Genomic DNA, 22,985 nt, shown 5'->3' with positions numbered 1-22,985 from the left:
ATACCATTTTAAGTGTAAACTTATGGGCATACATTGCTCAAAAAGTTTATATCGCACGTAATAATATTAAGCCAAAATGTATGAAAGGTTCAATAAACAATAGACCGGGCTGAACTGGAACAAACCAGGTTTGATGGACATACATATCCAACATAATGTCGGGGATATTTTTAGCGGGAAGAAACTTCATGGTTTTATTGTTGTGCTTGAAAGAGTAGGCATTCACATACCCCCAATGTTGTTCCTTCTTATCAAAAAACCACGGTCGACACTCAGAGGGAGGATGTCACACTGTACTGTATCCATGAATCCACCAATAGAGTAGGTCAATAAAAACTTATCTGTAACCTTGAGATAATTGTTGTTCGCCTATACAACCTTATAAGGATTTGGATGTGGCTTTACCTGCAATCCCAGCTTAGCAATCCCAGCTTACAAACGACGTCTTTAGAGATGACATTAGATCAACTACCTTCATCGATCACCAGACTACATAATTGGTCATTGCACCTCACATGGGTCTGGAAAATACTGCAACAGCACAAATCTTCACCCTTAGTGACCTTGTGAGTGGTCAAAACAGGGCGCGCATCACATCACTGTATTGCCATTGACTTCACCTGGCTCACGCTCTGGCTCTAAATCAACTGTCTCAAAAACCGAGGTGCTCTTATGGAACATATAAAATAATCCTTATCAATATAAGCCACAAACAATTGGGACACTGAGCACTGATATGTCCGTATCCTTTTCATGTTGCGAGACTTCAAAGCATTCTGGTAGTGCTTACACTGAATGGCAGCCTTTGGCATCACAGAAGATTTGTTGTAACCATGCCGAAGTGGAGAATACGGTTGGGTAGGTCGTGAAGATGCCATGTCGGAATCACACTGAGGTGGAGAATATGGCTGGTTAGGCCTTGAGCATGCCATAGATGAACCAATAGCATGTGGTTTGCTAAATGACTTTTCCTAGGGAGAAGACTGTTGTTGACTGGAATTAGGACCCCTAGGAAAAGTGTCTGTGAAAGTCCGTAGAGTATATGGCCACTTAAGCCTTTCTTCTACCTGATATGCCACTTGTACAACATCCTCCATTGTAGCCAGTCAACTGCATAGTTGTCAAGGCGTTCAGGCGCCTTTCTCTCGCTTTGTTTGCTGGGGTCGCCTTGGACGTCTAGGCGACACCTTGTCGCCTTGTTGGTGTCGTCTTGGTTTTTAACCCCTCGATCGCCTGGGTTCGCCTAGGCGCCTTGACAACTATGGTCAACTGGATGCGAATGTAGCATGGATTTAAGGGTGCAAACCATTGCGGAACTGTGCCACCAATAATTCATCCCACTCAAAATCAGGTCGAGTGACGTAATAATAGAATCTGTCAACAAACTCCTCATCTTTTAGGTTTTCTTGTTTCAATTGTGCAAACTTGAGGTGCATGCGTTGCTTGTAGTCAATAGGCAAAAATCTCCAGTTCATGGCTTCACTCATCTCAGCCCAAATAGTGACTAACACAATACCTCAGGTTCGATTCTGTTTCTGTTGCTTGATCCATAAGACTCGAGCTGCGCCTTTCAGTTTAGCCTCTGCAAATAAGATTTTCCTGGCCTTAGTTAAACCGTACCATCAGAAAAATGTCTCCGAACTGTGAATCCAGTCAAGATACTATTTTGGATTGTTATCCCCATAAAAATCAAGGACGTCGAGCTTTGCTGCTCTTTCTGCTCCATAATCATCATATCAACCAACTCCATAAGGTGGTGCTGGTGGTGGTGGCATATCATGAGACAAGTCCTATGGGACAGAGTTGGAAGAATCCTCAAACTGGAAGGGATTCATTTCCTTATCATAAGCCACCAGTCGATCAATCGAAGCTTGCATGGTTGTCATCATAGTATGGAGGGAACTAACTGATGTGGTGAGGGTGTCAATTTTTGGATCAGTCTCACCTTAATAAGAATTGAGCTGCTGGAGAATCTCACTGTTGGCTACCATGGTGAAGATAAGCAAGAGAACACTCGACAAAAGTTGAATGGAAAAATGGTAAATAAACTGTAGCTTCTAATAGAATGGCAGTACTGTAATACTGAAAATTTATATAGAAAACACAATAGAGATGCAACATATGGGTGGGGGGTACACTTGGAGGTTAAGTGTGAAAAAGGTTAGACCAGAATAAAAGTAAAATATAGGGGTAATACTGGAAAAGAAAGGAAAAAAGGACTAAATGGAATAACGAATAAATGGGGGGGGGGTAATATGGGAAATAAGGTTTTAAAGAGAAGTAGTGGGCGCTGTAGTTACCGATTTCAGTCTCCTACTTGGAGTCTGTTACTCCAGAGAGGGAAACAGCGACAGAGGAGCTTGACTCGATGAAGCTACTGAGAGGATGGAAAAATGCGAAGGAGAAAAAAAAAGAGGCTTCGTGACTTAGGAGGGTGCCTTTTGATGATGCCAGGGAGGATTGCAATAGTTCCGAACGTGACAAGGAGTTCGAACCCATGTATGTTTTATGTTTTTTTCCCACCATGTGGGTTTGAGGCCCTCTTGATTTCTCTGCTCTTCTTTTTTTTTTTTTTTTTTTTTTTTGTTTCACTGGACGAGCTCTAGAAGAGGGGAGCTGACTCAAGTTGAAGGCTACTGCAGCTCGAATTGATCGCAGCTCTCGGCAGTGGGGGTTGTCTCTGGGATAAAAAAGGAGGTTGGGGTTTCAGTTGAAGTCGAGAAATGAGTGGGAATTGAAGGGAGAAAGGTTTTTTGTTAAATTTTTTATTATTGCTATCATAGCGGGAAGAAGGGAAAGGGAAGGTGGGGTGTCAGGAAGGTTAGGGAGATGGGATGAAACGGGTTTGCTGTTGTTACCGTAGAACAGTAACAAGAAAAGAGGTTTGGAAAGAAGAAGAAGAATGAGATGAGAGAGATTGATAGGGAGGGATGATTCGGCTCTGATACCAAATTGGTTGAGGGCCGTTAGGAGGAGGGAGAATCCTGAGATAGGATTCAGAGTTGCAGGGAGGGAGAGAAGAGGGAACACACACACAATGCACACCCACAACTCAATTCAACTTTTCATTTAATTCTTCAACGTTAAGTTACTATGCTTAAATAAACATAAATCAAAGAGTCCTATTAGGAAACTGAAACTAATCCCAAACTAACTCTGAAGATAAATAGACTAGAGTTCAAATAAACAACTAACATAGTCTACATAACCTATCTTGCAAAAAAATACGCAAATCAAATGAATAAATAAACTAACTTCCAACCCTTGTTGATGGACCAATGAACCTGGGTTGGACTGGTTCTTGGTTTGCGCTTCAAAGTGGGTCATATTTGTCTAGCCAGGCTAGAGAAACTGCATCACTTCAAAATATCAAGTATGTGTTTATACTTGGGATACCCCAAATACATAGCTTGAGAGCGGCTTCAGGTTGACATGATATCATCTTAAGAAAATCATTATTGGAAAAAGATTGATTGGGAAAAAAACCAATCAAAAAATTCTTTGAATCCGATATTTTTGAACCCTTCAGCTCATAATGTCAAGTAATGGCCACTAGTGGAGTAAAATCAAAGGCATGAAATCCAATACAATAAAAAATAATCCAAATGCACCACGTACCTGGATATTCCATCCACGGGTGAGAGATGCACCACATATTATCTTTGCAGACACTGACCTATCCTCCTCTGGCCCATTTAATGCCATGTGATACAACTTCTCAATCTCCGCTAAGCTTAAACCGACAGAGTTGATTTCAGACTCAACAACAGAACCATTAAAATGAGCAGTTATATGAGAATCCTTTTGGCATACCTCGAAGCAGGAGTTGCAATTAGGGCATTTTTTAGAGGACCAGCTAATGGAGCCCCTTCCATGAAGGCAAACCATGGAGATCCTTGAACTGGTGATGGATCCGACAATGGGGTTACTGATGGAAGCACATAACCAGGCCAGAAGTATGCTGATGTATCAATCAACTTTCTGGCAATGCAAGCCTCCACTATGAGATGTCGCATGTTCCCACCTGCAAGAGAGAGAATTAGGTGCAAGCAAAATACAGAAAGTGCTCAGTGAGTAAAATAGAGATCATGTAATCTATTAATAACCCATTCCTTCTCACAATTTTCCCAACACAAGTCTCCAAAAAGGATTAGGAAAGTATTCAAGCATTAATCATAAAGTTAGTACGGAAATAGGATAATGAACAAGGTCACCTGCTTTCACATAAGTATCAGCACGGCTGCCACCATTAAAACTCTCATTCCCATTCTTGAAATTATAGATGAAGTTCGCTGCCTTTGCAGCAGCATTATTAGCTTCAACAACAACTGGAGCAGGGGTAGATAGGAGACCAGAAAACTGCCCAAGAGCCTGAAGAGATGAAATCAGTTCATGTCTTCTGGAAGCATTAGCAGTTCCATGCTTGTAGTCAGTTCCCACACTCCCAAATGCCATACCTCCCTGGAAAGCGGCTGAAGGCATTTCACTCTCATCCCCCACAACACGAACAATTGCCAACGGTGTGATGGACAAAAGAACACAAAGACGTGCATCAAGATGTGGAATGGGACCTTCTAGAGGATCACGTTCCTGCAATAGAGAACATGAGAAAATGTGAATATTAGATAGTTTCTTTTTTCAAGGAGACGTGTTTTCTTATGCAGTTTCATCTCAACTCGTTGCACAAGCCGAAGGGCTGAAACCCAAAGTGCTAGGAAGGTCTCTTGCCAGCTCGCCCGGTTTATCACTTGGAGTGTCTTTGTTAAGTCTGCAATTAGATCATCGAGGTTATAACAAATAAGCAAATAAAGTTCTAGCAACTATTGAAAGTCTAATTTTCTTTGATCAAGATGCTAGAACAAAATATAATACAAGCTAGAAATATATCAGAATAAGTTACAGAGTCAGGGGGGGTCCACCTGTAAGTATATCAATAGATGATGTGGCAGGAAGCTGTTTCCCATCCATTGCAGTCTCCATATAAATATCAAAAGGAACCCAACATGCAGCCCGGACATCTCCAATGTTGCAGGAAGAACCCCAGCTACATGATCCATTACCAATCATCACTCCAATGAGCTGGCGCTTGTTCAACTGATATTCCAAACCCAAAGCTTTCTCTACGTTTGCAGACAATCTTACCAAAAGCTCACTAGCAGATTTCAAATTTGAGGAGACTGACTTATGAGCTTCAAGAAACTGAATTCTTTGAAGAAGCCCATTGAATTTCTCAGCCCTATTTCTCAAGACCAAATTATCAGTAACTTGTTGGAATTCCTAAGAGCCCAAGAACATATAAACTTGAAAAAGAAAATATCATATTTGACATATGTCTGTATTACAAAACAATCCCAGTCAAAATGGTGAATTCTTGATTGATTCAACAAAAAATGCTACAACCCTCAGTAGAATCTATTGACAGCAGAATCAAACGATTTGTATGAATCAGAAATAAAATTTGAAGTTTCAGTCAGATCGGATGATCATGTTGTGATGGAAGTCACCCACAGCCACCCAAAGAATGTTCTCTTTATTTCTTGTTTACATAAATCTTCATATCTAAAATCTCAGGATCAAACTCAATGTTATGCACTAACTTACTTCATGCAAGGATTTAAAAATCAGGTCTGGACTTCTATAACTTTGAATGCTTCCATGAGTGGCCATACTCAAGTATGTAAGGTAGAAAAAAAATTTCACACTTCAATCAGAATTCCGAGATTTTTTTCAAATGAGGTTGCAGTAAGCTTAGGCACTTACTGGAGCTTAAAGCAGGGATCAGAATGAGATTTATGAGGCCCCTCACACTAATTACTAACATAGTTGTCACGGCATCTAGGCGACCCAAGGGGATGGAGAGGGTCCAAAATCAAGGCGACGTCAACCAGGCAACCAAGGCGTCTGCCTAGGCGCCCAAGTCGACCAAGGCGCCTGGATGCCTAGGCGACACCTTGACAACTATGATTACTAACATTAACATGAAGGGAAAAACTACAGCCTGAAAACGATGGTTGGGTGATTTTAAGAGACATATCATATCGCAGATACGTATCGAATACTACAGATACGCATAGAAATGGTCAAGATACACATGGAAATATACTTTCTGGAACAAAAACAATATAAATAACCAATATATAACAAATATCATGCATAAACACTAAAATGGAGAATAATGTATAACCAAACAAGTGCATTAAATTGAAATTGTTATAAAAGATGAGGTTTCTTACATGTTGTAATAGTCTATAGCCAAGAAGAGTATTGGATGATGCAAAGGATGATGTTGTAGCACTCCTTGATTCGTTTTTTAGTCCAAAAGTGTGAAAAACCAAGATTTAATGCAAGATTTTAGACTCTTGGTAGAGAGTTTTCCTTCATTTTTCCGTTAGAATAGGAGTTGTATCGAGTCTGTGAGTGAAAAGGGCTTTTTTATGGAATGTATCGATGGTATCAGTATGTATAAGTGTAGAAATCCGTGAATCTAGCTTGTCTATGAGACAGAGGCCAAGCCTTTATTTATAACTTCGGAATATTACAAATATGGAATGATTTACTCAATCCTTACCTATCACACTGATTTACTCAATCCTTACCTACCACACCCATAGTTCAAGAACTCGGGAGATCTCGGTCGAGTCACAAAAGTACAATATCTCGGATCTCGGTTTGACATAGGAAAATGCCCATCTAGGTCCTTTATATGAGTGCCAGATCTCGAGATCTTGTTGGAAATTCTTGGTATACAAACACCTATCTATGCCAGGAACCAAGACAGACACTTATTTATGCCTAATATCATTTAAGTAAATGTTTACCTTTACTTAAGATATTATTCATAAATAAGCAAATACCCCCCTATTTGAATCCAATAAAAATAGTTAAAAAATCAAATTGCAAAAGGAAAAAAAATCAACCCCCCAGTTCAAGAACAAAAACTGGATTTTTGGCGGTAGGAGCAATTTTTAACTTTCTAATGTTGGGGTTTTTCTCAAATCTAAAAATTCCATAAATTTATTATGGTAAAACATTGCTAAAAACCAAAAGTGCGGTAAAATATTCATTTGTTTTGATGTCCAAAAAACTATTTTCATTTAGAGCGATTTTGACAGCATTCGCGCACACCGAATTAAGTTTGACCGGTACATAACTCTTTCAATATAAATCAGATTTTAGCAATCTTGGACTTATTGGAAAGCTTTGTTGGAAAGTCCAAGATTGCTTAAATCTGATTTATATTGAAAGAGTTATGTACCAGTCAAACTTAATTCAGTGCGTGCGAATGCTGTCAAAATCGCTCTGAATGAAAATAGTTTTTTGGACATCAAAACAAATAAATATTTTACCGCACTTTGATTTTTAGCAATGTTTTACCATATTAAGATTTATGGAATTTTTTGATTTCAGAAAAACCCCAGCATTAGAAAGTTGAAAATTGCACCTACGGCCGAAAATCCAGTTTTTGTTCTTGAACTAGGGGGTTGACTTTTTTTCCTTTTGGAATTTGATTTTTTAACTATTTTTATTGGATTCAAATAGGGGGGTATTTGCTTATTTATGAGTAATATCTTAAATGATATTAGGCATAAATAAGTGTGTTTGTCCTGTATCTGTCCTGGTTTCTAGCATAAGTGTCTGTCCTGCTTTCCCACTAACTGAAACTCCTATTTGGACTTTGTTTTTGCAAAATCTGATAGTGCCATTGTGTTTAAGTGGCCTAAAATAGGCTGAATACCAAGTTTCAGACCTAAACTAGGTCTAAAACCCACCGAGATGAGGCTTCGAGTCGAGAAAAAAAAAAGTACACCAACTCGGCGAGATCTCGACTCGACTCGGTTTTTCAAGGGTCCGAGTTGGCACCGAGACCCGAGTTTTCGAACCTTGACCACACCTAACACACCTAACACATTTAACATGTGCATAATGAACCTAGACACTATAGGTACAAGGACAATATTACCCCTGAACCTATATTACAACACTCCCCCTCAAGTTGGTGCATACATATCAAACATGCCCAACTTGCTAATAACAGAACAAAACAATTTACTACTTATTCCCTTAGTGAGAATATCAGCCAATTGGTTACAAGACTAAACAAATGGAACACAAATGACTCCTTGCTCCAGCTTCTCCTTGATAAAATGTCGGTCAATTTCAACATGCTTGGTACGATCATGTTGGACCGGGTTATGGGCAATATTGATTGCTGACTTGCTATCACAGTAGAGGCGCATAGGAAGATCAACAGCCATACCTATATCTTGAAGAAGCCCCTTGAGCCACAAAAGTTCGCAGACCCCTTTTGCCATGGCCCTGAATTCTGCCTCAACACTAGACCGAGCAACCACGGCTTGTTTCTTGCTCCTCCAAGTAGTTAAGTTTCCTCCAACAAATGTATAATATCCGGATGTTGACCTCCTATCATCGGGACTTCCAGCCCAATCTGCATCAGTATAGGCCTCTATCTGAGGATTACTATGGGGAGAATATAAGATTCCTTTTCCAGGAGAAGACTTTAGGTACTTCAGAATTCTGTAGGCTGCCTCCATGTGAGATGAGTAAGGGTCATGCATGTACTGACTTACAACACTTACTGCAAATGTGATGTCAGGTCGGGCATGAGAGAGATATATCAACCGTTCTAGTAACCTCTGATAAGTACCTTTATCCACCGGGTCACCTTCCTTGCTCTTTAAGTGTGTGTTAGGTTCCAAAGGGGTATCAACAGGTTTACACCCGAGCATCCCTGTATCACTCAGAAGATCAAGAATATACTTTCTCTGGGAAAGAGATATATCCTTAGCTGAATAAGCAACCTCTATTCCCAAGAAATATCTTAAACGCCCCAAGTCTTTGACCTCAAATTCTGTCCCCAAATAATTCTTCAAATTCTGAATTTCCTGTATATCACTCCCTGTGATCACTATGTCATCCACATAGACTAGTAGAATTGTGATATGCTGTCCTACTTTCTTCACAAACAATGTGTGATCAGCATTGCTTTGCTTATAGCCATTGGCAATCATGGCTTTGTGAAATCGACCAAACCAGGCCCTGGGTGATTGCTTTAGACCATGTAAGGACTTTTTCAATTTGCACACTTTTCCCTGGGTATTTGGAGTAGCAAAGCCAGGAGGGATTTCCATATAGACATCTTCTTCTAGCTCTCCATGTAGAAAAGCATTCTTGACATCAAGCTGTTGGAGAGTCCAGCCTTGATTTACTGCACAAGGGATGATGACTCTAATTGTGCTCATTTTTGCCACAGGAGCAAAGGTTTCCTAGTAATCAATTCCATGGGTTTGTGTGAACCCCTTTCCAACCAACCTCGCCTTGTATCGCTCTACTAACCCGTCTGAATTGTGCTTCACAACAAAGACCCATTTACAGCCAACCAGTTTCTTTCCTGGTGGAAGAACTGTCAAGTCCCAAGTTTTGTTTTTCTCCAAGGCAAGCATCTCTTCATTCATTGCTTCCTTCCATTTCTGCTCGGCTATTGCTTCCTGCCAGTTTTTAGGAATGGAAACAGAGGATAACGAAGAAACAAAGGCATGGAATGCAGGAGTTAAAGAATCATAAGAAACAAAATTGGAAATTGGATGCTGAGTACAGCTCCGCTTTGGTTTCCGGATAGCAATGGGAAGATCAAGACTGGGATCAGGTATAGGAATTGGCTTACCAGAGTGAGCAACAAGACTTGGAGCAGGCGCTGATTGTGTGGGAGCAGTGGTGGTGGTTTCTTTGTGATGAGTTCCATGAGGAGTGAAGTGAGTCCCACGTGAGTATGTCTTCAATTCCTTTGATTCTCTAGACTCCCCCTAGACTATAGGCTGCTCATACTGTTGTCCTTGGTCTTGTTCTTGACTGGTAATCCCATCTTCCAATTCAACTGACACATCCTCTATAGTAGGCATATTTACATCTAGAGGAGCAATCAAAGGTACATCTTCATCATCTGGAATCTCCCCCTGAAGAGGTACCGGTGGTGCAAAATAAGCTTCAGAAAGACAACATCCATTGTTACAAATGTTTTTCTTGCAGGGGGGTGGTAACACTTGTACCCTTTCTGGGTAGCGGAATAACCCAGAAAGACACATCGAAGACCTTTGGGGTCAAATTTCCCATGAATATGATGGTTTCGGGCGAACACCACACAACCAAAAATTTTGGGGTCAACAACAAAATTAGACGAACCCAATAATACCTCCAATGGGCAGCAACCATCGATGACTCGGGAAGGAAGACGGTTGATCAGGTATGTAGCTGTATGAATAGCATCACCCCAGAAACGTGTGGGAACATGCATGGCAAACATAAGTGAGCAAGCAACCTCCAACAAGTGTCTGTTCTTACGCTCAGCTACACCATTCTGAGCCGGAGTATCAACACAAGATGTCTGATGGATAATACCATGAGTGTCCAAGTAAGTGCGAAAAGCGCCATCCATGTATTCCTTGTCGTTGTCAGACCATAAAATCTTCACCTTGGCATCAAATTGTGTTTGAACCATCTTATGAAACAGACGGAAACAAGTAAAAACATCGCTCTTGCTATGCATCAAATATATCCATGTGGTGCGACTAAAACAATCAATAAAAGTAACAAACCATCTAAAACCAGAAGTAGAAACACATCGGGCTGGTCCCCACACATCAGAATGAATTAATCCAAATGGTGCCATACTTCTGTTCTCAGAAATAAGGTAAACATTCCGAGTTTGCTTTGCTAAAGTGCAAGCATCGCATGAAAAATTGTTTGGATTACATTGCTTAAATAAGCTAGGAAATAAAGTAGATAAGACTTGCAATGGTGGGTGCCCCAAACGACGGTGCCACTTATTTAATTCCAGTAACGCAGATGTAGAAGTAGAAGAGGACAGCTGAGAAGTCAAAGCTGTCGGCCAACTGTCCAGCACATATAAACCACCAACCACCTTACCACATGCAATCGTACGACCCGTTACCACGTCTTGGAATAAACAATGATTGGGGAAAAAAATTACTTTGCAGTTTAAGTCCCTAGTTAAACTACTAATGGATAATAAATTAGTAGAGAATTTAAGAACATGCAACACAGAGGAAAAACAAAGAGAAGGAGTGCACTGAACAAACCCCTTGCCAGAAATTGGCGAGAGAGACCCATCAGCAACCCGAACTTTATTATGACCAGATAAAGGAGAATAATTGAAGAAAAGGGAGGAAGAACCTATCATATGATCAGTTGCACCAGAGTCAATAACCCAAGAGTCAGGTATGACCGAGGTGCAATTCCCACCAAATGAAATACCTGAAGAGTGAGGTGTAGTAGAATCTGATGGCAAGGAAACAGCAAAAGCAGCCAAAGAAGGAGGCCCGGAAGAAGAGGTGTCCAGCCGAGTCATCATAGTCCGGAGATGTTGAAGTTCTTCAACCACTTGGGAAAGAGACAGATCAGTAGTTGCCTGCTCCTCAGTAGATGCCTGGTTTGCCCGGGCATTATTGGATCGATTGGAGCCACCCCTCCCATGCCCACGGGTATCTTCAGGGCGACCATGAAGCTTCCAGCAACGATCCTTGGTATGCCATTCCTTCCCACAGTGATCACATTTAATAGGAGGGCGATCACTAGTAACACCAGAACTGCGGGAAGAATTACCACGAGAAGTAGGCTGAGAACCAGAAAGTAGGGTCGATCGTTCCTTTGTGATTGGAGTAATCATGGCTGTCTGGCGAGTATCTTCGGCTGCAAGAATTGCATAGGCCTGCTCAAGAGTTGGTAGGGGATCACGATTCAGAATATTGGCCTGGATCTGATCAAATTCAATGTTGAGACCAGCCAAAAAATCAAACACCCGTAAGCCATCTTCCCACTTCCGGAAAGCAGTGGTGTCAACGTCACAAGTGGCAGTGAAGGTCCCCAAAAAATCAAGCTGCTGCCACATCGTGCACATTTTATTGTAATACTGAGAGAGGGTCAGCTCTAACTGCTTGGTGGAGTGGAGTTTTTGACGAAGTTCATAACACTGGGCAGCATTGCCCACTTGAGAGTAGGTGTCATGGGCTGTCTTCCAGATCTTGGCAGTCGAATCAAGTAAAAGGTAGCGTCCAACAATCTCTTGGTCCATGGAGTTGACCAGATACGACATAACCAGAAAATTAAAATTCACCCACCTATCTTGTGCAACTCCAGTTTCAGTAGGCCTGATAGAGGTTCTGGTGATGTAGCCAGAGAGACCACGGGAACCGATAGCAAACAAACAAGAACGAGACCATAACAGGTAATTGGCCCCATTTAATTTAATAGGGCTGGCTGGAAATGGAACAAAATCACGCTGTGACGTGCCGTCGAGGCCAGAAGAGGCTAATGTGATCTCAGAAGTGTCAGGCATTGTTGCTGGTCGAAGATAAGTTGTCAATAACCAAAAAAATCTGCAGAAAAATTACCGCATAAACCTGATAAAAAAAACGCTGCAGAAAAATTACTGCATCGATCTTAAAATTCTGCAGGAAAAAAGACCCTTGGTGGGAGTTGCCAAGGGGTGCAAAAATAGATCGGCAAGGCTGGGAAAAGCTCCCGCGAGAAGGAAGAAAGAAGAGAGAGGTCGCGGAAGAGTGGCGGAAGGGTGTGAGGGTTGGCGGAGGCTGGTGGAGGGTGGTGGTGCTGCTGACGGAAGTGGTGGAGGGCGGTGGTGCTGCTAGTGGTAGATCAAAACAGAAAGAACTTTAGGTCCCATATTCCCGGATTGTAGAAATCCGTGAATCTAGCTTGTCTATGAGACAGAGGCCAAGCCTTTATTTATAACTTCAGAATATTACAAATATGAAATGATTTACTCAATCCTTACCTACCACACATGTGCATAATGAACCTAGACACTATAGGTACAAGGACAATATTACCCTTGAACCTATATTACAACAATATGTATCGGTTGATACGTATCGATACACATCGATATGTATTAAACCACCCACAGAACCCTATACCGGACATATTGATGGAATCGATATATATCGGCCGATACATTTCGATACAATCCGAGGCAGTCCATTCAAAAAAAAAAAAAAAAAAAAAAAAAGAGACGTATCGGTATGTATCGTATTGGTACCAACCAATACCGATACGTATTGGCTGATACGATACGTACCGATACTTTAAACCATGTTTTTGCCTCATTTGTGGATTCTGGTAGAGGGCTGGTTAGAGAAGAGGGGAAAATCTGAGATGGAGTCTCAGAGTTGTAGGGAAAGGAGAGAATCACGAACCACACACTCACATGAGCAACCTCAAATCTGTCTTCCAACGTTGGGTAGATGCAATTATATAAAGAAAAACAAACTAGAATCTAAGAGCCCGCTTGATAACCTTACGAGAAATAGTTTTTGGTGTTTTTCCGTTCCGAGAAACGAGAAAACACCCAAAAACCACTTGATAACGAAGTATTTTTTGTGAGTATTTTTGGAAACATAAATCAAAATTTATGCTCCCTGGAAGACTTTTGACAGAACATGTTGGACATGTTCTGTCATTCTGTGCTGAAAATTAAAAGTTGTGCCCGATAAACTGCTCACGCCTCTAACCTCTCTCTCACCTCTTAACGTCTCTAACCTCTCTCTCACCTCTCACGCCTCTAGCCATCGAAACCTTGTACAACCTGCAACTCATCTTGGAGGTAAGATCGACCTCGTGCTCTATCCCTTTCTTTCTCTCAGTCTATCTCTTCCTCTCTCTCTTTCTGTCGCTCGCTCTCTATGCGCTATGTGGTTCACAGAAACCCTAAGAACCACCGTTTCTGTGTTCATCCATTGGAGTGAACTGAAAGTCGTGGTTATTAGGGTTTCCCACTTGAGAACCTTCGCGGCGAAGTAGGAACCCAAGAAACCTTCATCGTTGCTACAAACTTCAACAAAATCACCGGTTCGATATGCTTTCGCCATTACTAGAAACGAGAAGACCTCCCTCACTGAAAGCCCAATCGAAGGGAAATTTCAGGGTAGGTATTTGAATGGACTACCCTCTTAAGTACAGAGTACTTATTCACCCAAAAGATCAAGCCAGAAATAAAGCCAAGCCACTGAAATCATACCTGGTGGTAGAACAAAGATCAGATTTGATTTCAGTTTGATATATGACAGCAGGGTTGGATTTAGGGTGTAAGAAACAAGGGCTAGGGTCGCACAAGAGAATCAATTCAGACCCTAGAGTTTGGGATGGAAAGATGAATAATTGAGAAGGATCTGTGTCTCTCTTGTGGAACCAGATCAAGCTGGGACTGAACAGAACAAAACAAGGATGCATGGGTAAGGAAAAAATAAAAAAGGGACGAAATTGAAAGGAGGAAGGGAATCGTACCAAGAGGAGAAGGGAAGAAATACAAGTCGGCCAAGTCAGCGACTCGCCAAGCAAACACACACAGAAGGTACGATCCATTGATAAAAGATTTAAAAGCAGGTTGCAATTGCAGACAAGACCCATAACCAAGAGAAGAAGAAGAGGAAAAAGTGAAGAAAGAAAAACATTTTCCAGAACAGGTTTACAAGCGGTAAAAGAGTTTCAAAGACAGAAAAGAAAAAAACTGTTCTGCTTGTTTCTCGGCACATAACCAAGCGAAAACAACGATGCGGTTATCAAGCGGGCACTAAGACTCAAACTAACTTCCAATCCAACCCGATCTCCTATTGCTACGCATCCAACTGAAACATGATAAAAACAAAAAAGACAAATACTAAGTAAACTACTTCCAACCCTTAATAGACCAAAAAACAGGGTTGGACCAGTTCCGTTAGGGTTTGGGTTTCCAAAGCCAATCCAACTAGTCGAGTGCTACTACATCAATTATCCTCCTCTAAAAAGAACTCGACTCCGTCGAGTTTGGATACGGACCAAGGAGGCCATCTAAGTCAACATGTTGGAGAAGGAATGATCCAACTACCTTCTTGAGCTTAATGTCGGGGACACCTTTAGCGGAAAAAACTTCAATTCCTTGTTGTTGTGCTTGAAAGCGTAGGTCTTTGCATACCCACAATGGTGTGCCGTCTTATCAAACAGCTACGGTTGACCAAGAAGAATATGGCACACCTTAAGAGGGAGGACGCCACATTGTACCGTGTCCACAAATCTACCAATAGAGTATGTGAACAAACACCTATCAGTAATCTTGAGGTTGAGGTTAGTGTTGTTCACCCATGCAACTTTGTAGGGATTTGGATGTGGCTCTGTTTACAATCCTAGCTTACGAACAACGTCTTCAAAGACGACATTAGTGCAACTACCACCATCGATCATCATTGTTGCATAATTAGTCATTGCACTTCCCGAGAACAAAGAACAAAACAAGGGTGATGTAGCACCAAGTGCCCACACCCGAAGGAAGAAAAAGAAGAAGAAACAGCTGAAATTAGGGCTTAGTTTGGGAGCCGTAGCTTAAGGTTTGCATTTTAGTATTTTCCATACTTAGTTTTTATTTCAGCTTATTTGTAAACTTAAATTGAACCGGTTCAAACCATGGTTCAATTTAAGTGATTTAATTAAGTCTTTAAGTTGTTAGAGACAATTAGGTCTTTTCTGATTTTTAAGTTTTAAGTTGTTTTATTAGGTCCCCACCCCTCCATGATTTAGTGAGGGAGTGTTTTGCTTAGATTAGGATTTGGCCATTGGCCTTGTATTATAAAATTATATTTCGTGGGAGGCTCCCCCACAGTTGAATAATTAAAAAAAATACAGAACTTGCTCCTTGCGAGTGTTGCATCCTTGTGGTTCTATCAAGATGGAAAGGGTAGGCGGATCTCTTACGACTCCTTGCGCCGTGACGGTCGGGAGGATCCCTAAGTTTGAAGGTGGTTCTATCCTTCTAAGTTCTCAACTGCTGCCATTGAAGACCTGCAACTTCCAGTAAGTTCACCTCTCCTTGTGAGTGTTGCATCCTTGTGGTTCTACCAAGGTGGAAAGGGTAGGTGGATCTCCTACGACTCCTTGCACCGTGACGGCTGGGAGGATCCCTAAGTTTGAAGGTGGTTCTATCCTTCTAAGTTCTCAACTGCTGCCATTGAAGACCTGCAACTTCCAGTTACTTCACCTCTGTCCAGCCTTGTTGCTTCATTAATTTTTCATTCAAACATTGTCTACAGCCTCCCTCCCCCCCTCACCCCTTTCACTCGGTCCTTGCACTCAGCCCCTTCCCACCACTAAAACCTAAATCCCCTAACCTCCATTAAAGCCCCACAAACCCTAAAATTTCCACAGCCTAATCTATCCATCAGAACCAGCCTAAACTTGGTTCGAATCTCCCTCCCACTGTCCCCTACACTCAATCCAAAGCCCTGCCCCAAAATCCCATCCCAAACCCTAATTTCATTCCCTTTTCTAATTCCCAAAACCCGAAACCCTAACCCTAAATTTTCTGAAATTTAAAATCTTACTCAAACCTAACCAAACCTAGCTCATTAAACTCCCTAAAACCTGCCTAGTTTTATCATATAAAGTACATTCTCATTACCCTACCCTAACCCTAGAAAGTGACCTAAAACCCTAATTCAGCCCATTCGAACCGGCAGCCCCTTTTAGATCCTGTTGCTTGGCCTCTAGTAGGATCTTTCTCCTAACTAAAGCTACATTAAAGGGTATCACTCCTCATCACTGTCATTGTCGTTGACTTCACCCGAATCACACTCTGCCTCCAAATTAACTGTCTCAAAACCAAGGTGCTCTTTTGGAACATAAGGTATAAAAGAATCCTTATTAATATAAGCTCCCAAATGTCTAGGACACTGAACCCTAATATATTTGTACCCTTCGCACGAAAAACATTTAATGGCAGCCTTTGGCATCACACGAGGTCTGTCGGAACCATGCCGAGGTGGAAAATATGGTCAGTTAGGTCGTAAAAATGCCATAGATGAGCCACTAGCCTATGATCTGCTGAATGACTTTTCCTGAGGAGAAGATTGTTTTAAATGGAACTGTTACCCCCAGGAAAAGTATCTGTAAAAGTCTTCCGAGTGTATGGCCGCTTCAGACTTTCTTCTACTTGATATGCCATAGTTAATAGCCAACTTGAATAGACTTTCTTCTACTTGATTAGAATAGGAGTCTTTTGATTTTTCTTTACTTATACCATATAACCACCGTTAATAACCAGATTGAATAGAGTGAAATTGTGAGTTTGTAAGCCTGTACGGCTGTACGAGTGCAACTCCCGCCCCCCCCCCCCTTCTTCTTTCTTTTCCCCTTACCCTACCTGTCCAGCATCACCTACGACCAGTTGCACTGGTCATCAGTCCCTCTTCTTCCTCTCCTTTTACAACATAGGTTTTGGGCAAATAAAGCTCTTTCCTGGGCGACCCAAACCATGGTTCCAAAACTTCCTCTCATCGTACGATTAAACCTCAGTTGCAGATCTGGACATAACGTCACTGCAGGACTCGGTTTCAGACCTCTTAAACCTTGCTAAGTGCGACTTCTCTCCAGGAATTTCAGCCCAAACTATGATCGTATGAGGGGATTCGACATTCTGCAATCAAACTGGTTCTTCGGCCATTGTATACATGATATGAGGTTGAAGACAACCTCATGAATGTACTTTAATCCTTTCTTTTTATCCTTAGTTTACAAACAACCCTCCCTCTCCCCTTTATCACACCCTGCCGTTATTTTTTTGTTCATCCCAAGTCTGTGAAATCCATTGTAAATTTGAACTTTGGAACTTGTGTGATTTCAGGTTCCAGTTCAGTGTCTATGGTTGCTTCGATGCTGTGGGCTGCATCAGTAGAAGATGCAGATCAACTCCTCGACTCACCTATGGAGGATTCCAGGGAGTCATCACAGCTTGCTATTCTTGAGTCTGAGAATCCTACCGGTACCTTGCACCAGAGTTACTTGTGTCAGATCTGCTGGCTCGAGCGTATGCAGAATCTCTCCATTTCCTAATCCAATTGTAAGTTATAAACTATCCTTATGTATATATATATATATTAATTAGTATATATAAGGGCAGAATGGTCATTTCCACTAGTGGGACCCATATCCCCAGTATGGAATTCAATTACCCATGACCTACCCTAATTGACCCTCCTTAATTATGTCATATGACATCTAGTAGATGACTTAGAGATATGTAATAATACATTTAGTTCTATAAAATCAGGTTAGAGAATTGATTTTCAAAAACTGCTTTTACTTAACTAAGCAAACAAGCCTTAGTTAAGGCTTAGTATATAAACAAAACTTATCTTCTAAATTCATTATCCTACCATCTAAAGAGACCAAAACCGTTTCAGTCTAGAGAAAAGAAAGAAAGAAGAAGAAAAAGAGGAAGAGAAGAAGGGAGAAGAAGACCTAAAGCTAGGGTTTTGGTGTCCAATTGAAGGGAAGTACTAGAAATACATCCACAAGCTTATAAGATTGAGAACTGCCAACATCTCTACACAATCATCAGGTTGGTACCTACCTTCAAATCTGATTTGTTCCAATCTCCCTTCCCCCTTCTCAATTCTTAATGGATATAAACCCTAATCAGCCCCAAGCTTAGGAATTTAATCAATTCTTGATTAATCCCCAAATTAATGTGTGTTTTTAAGTTTGATATACACAAAACCACTTACCCATATTGGAATTACCCAAAAACCTGAAATTGGGTCCTTGCATGTGAGGATCCATGCATTTAGAACAAAAGCCCCAATTCTGACTTGGCAGCCGAATGGAGTTGCAGGCCTAGGGGCGGTCGTCCGGCCCTCTGGCAGTCTGCATTCGGCTGCCCATTTTGATGTGTTGGTTGGACTGACTCTTTAAGGTTTGACCTAAATCACTACCCTAATTGATATTTGATGTTTTAATGTCTAATTAGGGCTGTTTTACTCCATTTTTGGTGAAGACTACTTGTACTTTGGGGTTTCCAATTGGCTAGATTACCAACTATCTCAGGTAAGGGAAATTGAACTTAATTTGGTGTGTTCGTAGACTTAATTATGATTTTGTTAAGTATGTCATGCCATGCATCATCAATACAACTCAGATCATGTAGTTTGTTAGCTTTTACTTCTTTGCATTAGATGCATGTGAATTAGGATGCATTTGCATACTGCATTGCACATGATACTGTACTTAGAACTGTATGATTTATAATGATGTTAATGGTCAACTTATTATTACTCTTATTGATACATATGCCATCATGTTAGACTGCATATGGTTAAGATTGACATAGCCCAGTATTACGTTCCTTACCAATAGGGGAGAGGTGTTGGATAACCCGTGGTAGGTCCGAAGGGATGATTCCTAAATGCCATTCACTGTCCCATTTCCGAAGAACATTACAAGTGTGGGAACAAACAGTAGGGTTAGTCACTGGGGGTCCGTTAACGTCAGATGTATGATGCCTGAGCTGCCGGGTCTCCACCGTAGTAGAATGGTTTCGCTCGGGTGACCGACGTCTGGTTATGTATTTATGGGACCGAGGCTAGCATTCTATTACAGTAATACTTATACCTCATGAGACCTAGTATCCATGTTAGGAGCATGTTTATTTTAGGTCATTCATCATGGACTATCTGCATGTGCTTACATGTTTTTCCTTGCTGGGCTCAGTGGAACTCACCCCCGTGGATATCCTTATTTTTCAGACGATACTACTACTGTTGTTGCTAGTGTTTCTGTGGGAGTTTCTTCTGCTCAGGACACTCCTTCAGCTTATGGAGTTGATACTCCTCTTTTGGTGGAGCACGATGTCTCGTGCTCGTGTAATGACTACGCTTTCTCTTGAACTGCCTGACAGACCAGGCTATCTCCTCCCTTTTTGTTATAAACACTTTTGTATATAGAGTCTATTGTAGATATGTCTTTTGGTTCTGAGTTACTATATGAGATTGCCTTTGTAACTCAACTTCACTTATATAAATACAACTGCTTTATTACCTAGACTTCTTTATTACTGTCTTTATCTCTATATTTAAATTGCTTCCGCTGCGTTCATAGTTCAAAATCTCTCGAAATCTCTTTTGATTGAGATTTCAAGAATTTCGACCCCCTCGAAACAAAATGACCCCTCGAATAAAAAAAAATACTAAATTTCGATCAAAATTCTCGAGATTTCGAGATATTTCGAGATTTTTTTCAAAATCTCGAGAAAATGCTTTATATAAAATACCATGTTTCGACATTTCGACCGAGACTGAGAAACAGAGCATTTTTCCTCCTTTGCTTGGTTTTTGAAGGTTTTTGCTTATTTCTTCTTCAATCTTCCACTTCCCACTTGAATCCTTGCTGCATCTACGCCGGAATCACTTGGAGAACAAACTTCTTAGCACATCTGTGAAGCCTTTCCACTATTTCAGGTAAAACCATATTTTCAAAATTGATTTTTTTTAGGGAAATGCTTGATCAACATGTTTGTTTGTGATGAAATAAATATATGTTAGACACCGGAAGCCGATCTACGACTTCACGGTGTCGAAATTTTTTTTTGGTATATATATTATTTATTTATTTTTCTACTTCAAAAATTGGATTTATTTACAACAAAAATAAAAAAATAATAGGGGTTATTTTTATTGTATGGTGATGAATTAAATATATGTTAGACACCATTGGCTGATCCATGGCCTCATGGTGTCAAAAATATTTTTCTGCCAATAATTAATTATTTTAATTTTCAAAAATTATAAAAAAATTTTAAAAAATTCAAAAAAATAGCAAAAAATAAGAAATAATATGAGGTTTTTGTTTTAAAATTACTGCAAAATATAAAAGTAAATTTTACATACTTCTTATTTGCTGCCCATTTACATATCTTTTCGATTTTGTTGTGCTAGGCCAATATTTATTTGAAAAATATTTTTTAAAATTGTTTTTAAATATGAGAAAAATATGAGGGTTAGGGGAAAAATACTAAATAGTTATATACTTATATACTTGTGTTAGTGCTCTTAAATCTTAATTCTTAAACATTTAAAATTTTAAACTAAAAGAATTGATGTGCTTCAGTGATTAATGAATTGTCTTTTATTCATGCAACAGTAAACTAGTCTGATTATGATGAACCGTGGTAAACGACAGAGCCAGAGGCAAGAGGGGCAGAGGCAGCCAGCCCAGACCCAGGGGGAGGGGAGCGCACCCAGGCGCACTAGGGGTGACATTGCATGGTTGCATGGCACTCCAATTGATGGGGATAAAAGAAAATCCCAATGTAACTATTGTCACATGCAGTTTTTGGGAGGTGGTGCCACTAGACTCAAACAACATCTAGCTGGGAATTCTCATGAAGTGGTTGCATGTCATATGGTCCCTGTGGAGGTATCTAGGGCTATCATTGATTACATGAAGGGAGGGAGTAAGAGGAAGGCTCAGAGGGAGAAGGCAAAAGTAGATCTTGAGGAAGCAGTGAGGTGTACAGCGGGAGGCCAATCAAGCCATCGTGATGATGATGATGATGACAGTGATGATGTCTATGTTCCTGATGATATAGAGACTGAGCAAGAGGCTAGGGATTGGAGACGAGCACAGATGATGAGCGAGCCAGTTATCATGAGGATCAGGAGAGAGTCGAGAGACAGAGAGTAGGTGGTAGTGGAGGAGCTAGTACCTCTAGAGCTGGTGCTAGTGGTAGTGGAGGAGCAGGTACAAGTGGAGGAGGTGGGTTGCCTAATCCCTTTAGGAGATCACAGAGTACGAGGGCAGCTCCCCCTCCGCCTCCGCTACCACAAGATGACCCAACACTTCACCAAGCACCTGGTGTTTATAGAAAGAAAGGCAACAAACAACCAAAAATAAGGGAGCATGGAAAAATCCATGGTATAAAATCTCGCGATATATCGGCGATATATCGCCATATTTCGTGAATCTCGACATGTCCGAGATACGAAACACTTCCGAAACAAAAAAATACAATATCTCGTCGATATATCGTGATATATCGACGATATATCGTGGATCTCACGATATATCGCGAGATATTGTAAAAGTGAGAAATAGTGTCACACTAAGGGCCTTATAATTCCATATTTCGCAGCTCTTGGTCGATATTTCGACCGAGAGCTGCTGAAAATCAAATTTTCTCTCTTCTTCCTCATTTTTTGCTTTTCTTCCTCCCTTCCAAGCCTCATCCAAGCATTGTTGAAGCTCCTTGTCGCCGGGAAGACATCGGAGGGTCATCTAAGCTCATCATCCAAGCCTATTTTCATTATTTAAGGTAAATTCTATTTCTCTAAAACTATTTTTTTTAAAAACTTTGTACAAATGTTGTTGGATGTTGATGATATTAATATATGTTAGACACCGAGGCCGATCTACTGACCTCAGTGTCGAAATTTTTTCCCATATGTATTTTTTTATTTTTTTCTGGTTTTAAAAATTTATTTTCCTACAACTAAAATAGGAAATAATTAGGGGTAATATGACTTAAATGGTAATGAATTAAATATATGTTAGACACCAATGGCCGATCTACGGCTTCACAGTGTTGGATTTATTTTTCTGCTCTTAAATAATTCTTTTAATTTTTGAAAATTAAGAAAAATATATAAAAAATTAAAAAAACAGAAATAAATAAGAAAAAAATATGAGTTTTAAGTTTAAAAAATAATGAAAAAATATGAAAGTTATTTCTATATGTTTTGAGATGCATTACATGTATATTATGTTTACTAATTTTTGGTTTTGTTGTGTTAGGTCAATACTTATATTAACATTATACATAAAAAATTGGTTTTAATTATGTGAAAAATATAAGGGTTAGGGGAAAAATATTAAATAACTATACAAGTGTATTAGTAATCTAAAAGTGTCAATTGAAGTGCATCTACATTAAGTTTTTTAATTATTTGTGTTGCTTACATTGCAGTAAACAAGTATCATTATGGCGGATCGTGATAGACAACGTGCGAAGGGCAAGCAAAAGGTGGGGGAAAGTAGTCAACAAAGGGGGCGGAGGGAACAAAGAGAACAGAGGGAACAAGAGAGACCAGCCAGCCAAGCATAGGGGTGACATTGCATGGTTACATGGTACTCCCATT

General features: G+C 40.4%; 1 protein-coding gene across 1 annotated transcript in view; it reads right to left on the bottom strand.

Moving 5' to 3' along the window:
• LOC122647763 (mediator of RNA polymerase II transcription subunit 33A-like) overlaps nucleotides 1-9,260 on the bottom strand; it is a 70,625-nt gene extending 61,365 nt beyond the window's left edge. The window contains exons 1-6 of the mRNA XM_043841086.1: nucleotides 8,187-9,260; nucleotides 4,920-5,277; nucleotides 4,677-4,768; nucleotides 4,215-4,590; nucleotides 3,814-4,024; nucleotides 3,619-3,733 (exon numbers count right to left, since the gene is read on the bottom strand). Coding sequence (XP_043697021.1) covers nucleotides 3,619-3,733; nucleotides 3,814-4,024; nucleotides 4,215-4,590; nucleotides 4,677-4,768; nucleotides 4,920-5,277; nucleotides 8,187-9,260 — 2,226 coding nt within the window. The remainder of the gene's footprint in view (nucleotides 1-3,618; nucleotides 3,734-3,813; nucleotides 4,025-4,214; nucleotides 4,591-4,676; nucleotides 4,769-4,919; nucleotides 5,278-8,186) is intronic.
• Nucleotides 9,261-22,985: the final 13,725 nt, after the last annotated feature.

Source organism: Telopea speciosissima, unplaced genomic scaffold (assembly GCF_018873765.1).
Source record: "Telopea speciosissima isolate NSW1024214 ecotype Mountain lineage unplaced genomic scaffold, Tspe_v1 Tspe_v1.0144, whole genome shotgun sequence".
NCBI classification, from domain to species: Eukaryota; Viridiplantae; Streptophyta; class Magnoliopsida; order Proteales; family Proteaceae; genus Telopea; species Telopea speciosissima.
The sequence above is the reverse complement of the archived record's forward strand: the minus strand, read 5'-3'. Positions and strand labels throughout refer to the sequence as shown.